Genomic DNA, 3,585 nt, shown 5'->3' on the forward strand with positions numbered 1-3,585 from the left:
CTGAGTCATCTGAGTCTACTGGGTCATCTGAGTCTACTGGGTCATCTGAGTCATCTGGGTCTACTGGGTCATCTGAGTCTGAGTCTACTAGGTCATCTGAGTCATCTGACTCTAATGGGTCATCTTAGTCATCTGAGTCATCTGAGTCATCTGAGTCTACTGAGTCATCTGAGTCTACTGGGTCATCTGAGTCATCTGAGTCTACTGGGTCATCTGAGTCATCTGAATCTACTGGTTCATCTGAGTCATCTGTGTCTACTGAGTCATCTGAGTCTACTGGGTCATATGAGTCATCTGAGTCTACTGGGTCATATGAGTCATCTGAGTCTACTGAGTCATCTGAGTCATCTGAGTCTACTGGGTCATCTGCGTCTACTGAGTCATCTGGGTCTACTGGATATTCTGAGTCATCTGAGTCTACAGAGTCATCTGAGTGTACTGGGTCATCTGAGTCATCTGAGTCTACTGGGACATCTAAGTCATCTGAGTCTACTGAGTCATCTGAGTCATCTGAGTCTACCGAGTCATCTGAGTCATCTGAGTCTACTGGGTCATCTGAGTCATCTGAGTCTACTGGGTCATCTGAGTCATCTGAGTCTACTGGGTCATCTGAGTCATCTGAGACTATTGGGTCATCTGAGTCATTTGAGTCTACTGGTTCATCTGAGTCATCTGAGTCTACTGGGTCATCTGAGACTATTGGTGCATCTGAGTCATCTGAGTCTACTGGGTCATCTGAGTCATCTGAGTCTACTGGGTCATCTGAGTCATCTGAGTCTACTGGGTCATCTGAGTCTACTGGGTCATCTGAGTCATCTGAATCTACTGCATCATCTGAGTCTACTGGGTCATCTGAGTCATCTGAGCCTACTGGGTCATCTGAGTCCACTGGGTCATCTATGTCATCTGAGTCTACTGGGTCATCTGAGTCATCTAGGTCATCTGAGTCATCTGAGTCTACTGGATCTTTTGAGTCTACTAGGTCATCTGAGTCTGTTCCTGAGTTTCCTGAGTTTGTGGTCTCAGTCCCACATCCAGAGTTGGTGGTCCCATTTCCAAAGTCGGTTGTTCCACAATTGGTGGTCCCGGTGGCTCCATAGTTGGTGGTCTCAATGGTCCCAGATTTTGTGATCCATAGCATCTGGGTCAGCTGCTGGCGCCTCCTCTTTACCTGGGTCATCGCTCATTGCCTCATCATCTCCTCTATCGCCTGCGTTTGCCGTCATTGACACTCTGGCTCCGTCAACCTCTGCTGGCTCTTCGTCTTCTCCCGCATCCTGCCTTGGCTCCACGTCTGCTCCCGTCTCCGCCCTTGGCTCCACGTCTTCTCCCGCCTCCTCCCTTGGCTCCACGTCTGCTCCCGCCTCCTCCCTTGACTCCACGTCTGCTCCCGCCTCCTCCCTTGGCTCCACGTCTGCTCCCGCCTCCTCCCTTGGCTCCACGTTTGCTCCCGCCTCCTCCCTTGGCTCCTCGTCTGCTCTCACCACCTCCCTTAACTCGACGTCTGCTTCTGCATCCTCCCTTGGCTCCATGTCAGTTCCCGCCTCCTCCCTTGGCTCCACGTCTGCTCTCACCTCCTCCCTTAACTCAACGTCTGCTCTCCCATCCTCCCTTGGCTCCACGTCTTCTCCCGCCTCCTCCCTTGGTTCCACGTCTGCTCCTGCTTCTTCCTGTGGCTCCACGTCTGCTCCCGCCTCTTCTTGTGGCTCAACGTTTGCTCCCACCTCCTTCTGTGGCTCTACGTCTGCTGTTGTTCCTGCCAGGCGACTTATTATTGTTATTATTAAGTTATTCACTGGATAGTTTCCTGGCCGACCCCCTGGGCTTGTGTGTTTGTTTTGAGTTCCCATCTTGTGTTCGTGTTCCCCGAGTCCTGTACCTCGCCCTTTTTTGACGTCGGGAGTCGTTGTTAAGGTGGTGGTACTGTCATGATCAGTGGTTTGTCTTTATTTTCTTGTGTTTTCTCTGTTCCCCTGTGTTTCTTTTCCCTGCTGTCTCACCTCCAGCCCCACCCACGCTCACCTGTGTCCTCTTGTGGCTCTCCAGGTGTTTCCCATTGTCTCTTAATTTGTTTGGTTTATATTCTGAGACTTGTCTTCATCGGATCATATTTCAGCCTCCCCTGACGGTGTCTTGTTTTCTGTAATCGTGACTTCAAGCGAGTTTTTGTGCTGCACTGCCAGACTTTTGATTTTAATTAAAGCCTTGTTTCTGATTTTTGAACCTGCCTGCGCCATGTGTGTTTTTGCCTACTTAAAGCCTGATACAGAGTATGTGTTGTGAATGGTTATCAGCTACCTCCACCTTTAAATCGGCTCCAAAAGTGAATCACTTATAGATCACTTATGATTATTTCCTGACATCAGGAGACATTTTGCAAAAAGTTTTGACTCCAGTAGTTCAAGCTAAATTTTTTAAACATAGATCTTGTGATGTCACTTAGCACTTGAAAAAAAGCACAATAATCAATTCTGTGTATGGTTCTTTGGTTTTTCTGTTAAAAAATAATTGGGTGGGGTTTTCTCTTTTTTTTTTTGTTTTATTTTAAAACTAAACTAGAAGAACAAAACGGATACTTTTTTGTAATGGTTAAAGCAAAGATAACTTTATATTTTGTTAATGGGACCTTGTGATGGAACCATTATTCATGGCCTGAACTCCTGGAACATTATGTTTTCATGTCTTGCCTGGATATGTTTGTCTTATTTAAAGGGATCTGATGCATCTCATTGAGAGCTGACAATCTTATTATGAACAAAATTGTTATAATAGTTTCAAAAGTCAGAATATAGTTCAGGTGCAACCATTGCCATTATATTAAGGAATGGTTTCTTTTTTATGTTTTCCAGTCACTATAAACTCTTCTTCTTCTTTGTCGACTTCTGTCATTTCTGAGAGGGCCACAAATTAAAACAACAATTTTGGGTCCTCTATAATAGATACTTGAGGCAAAAATCAAACACTGTGGATTTTTAATTAGTTTGATTTTGCATTCAGGTTTAAAAAACAGTAAAAAAAAAAACATGGTTGTTTTCTTTTTGTATTTTTGTTTCAAAATAGAAAAACCAATGAATGAACCACACACATTTTATTTATTTGTTTGCTAAGATTATTTTGAGTCAACTCAATTCAAGATTTAACTCCACAGCAAAGTTGTAGATTTCAACAGAGGGATTGTTATAAGTTATATTCAATGATTCATAAGATGTTTTACTAACAATACAGACAAATGAACACTTACATTAGTGCTCCGCTGTCACTTTGCCAACAGGAGAAAACATCAAATCATGTGTGATCATCTGATCCTCAACAAAGTATTTACCCAGTTTGAGGATCCAAGCATCAGCAGGCAGATTGGAGGGGAAGACACGAAGCCCCCTCTTATGACAGTTGACCTCTGACTTTTCTGAGCCCGGTGTTTTTGAGCATTTGCAGAGATCAGGACAGCCCACCACAGCCTGCATGATGCATGGCATTACCAACACCAACCATGACAAGTGTTGCATCTGCCCTGTGAAACCTGAACAAGAATAGTTTCATTAAAATAATAATAATAACAACAACAACAACAACTAACAATAATAA

The 3,585-nt window shown here is 44.3% G+C and overlaps 1 protein-coding gene across 1 annotated transcript in view; it reads right to left on the reverse strand.

Annotated features, from left to right (window-relative positions):
• si:dkey-1j5.4 (leucine-rich repeat-containing protein 15) overlaps window positions 1-3,585 on the reverse strand; it is a 19,662-nt gene that overhangs the window by 13,494 nt on the left and 2,583 nt on the right. The window contains exon 2 of the mRNA XM_014034746.1: window positions 3,323-3,520. Coding sequence (XP_013890200.1) covers window positions 3,323-3,520 — 198 coding nt within the window. The remainder of the gene's footprint in view (window positions 1-3,322; window positions 3,521-3,585) is intronic.

The sequence above is a fragment of the Austrofundulus limnaeus genome, unplaced genomic scaffold (genome assembly GCF_001266775.1).
Source record: "Austrofundulus limnaeus strain Quisiro unplaced genomic scaffold, Austrofundulus_limnaeus-1.0 Scaffold2275, whole genome shotgun sequence".
In the NCBI taxonomy this organism is placed as follows: Eukaryota; Metazoa; Chordata; class Actinopteri; order Cyprinodontiformes; family Rivulidae; genus Austrofundulus; species Austrofundulus limnaeus.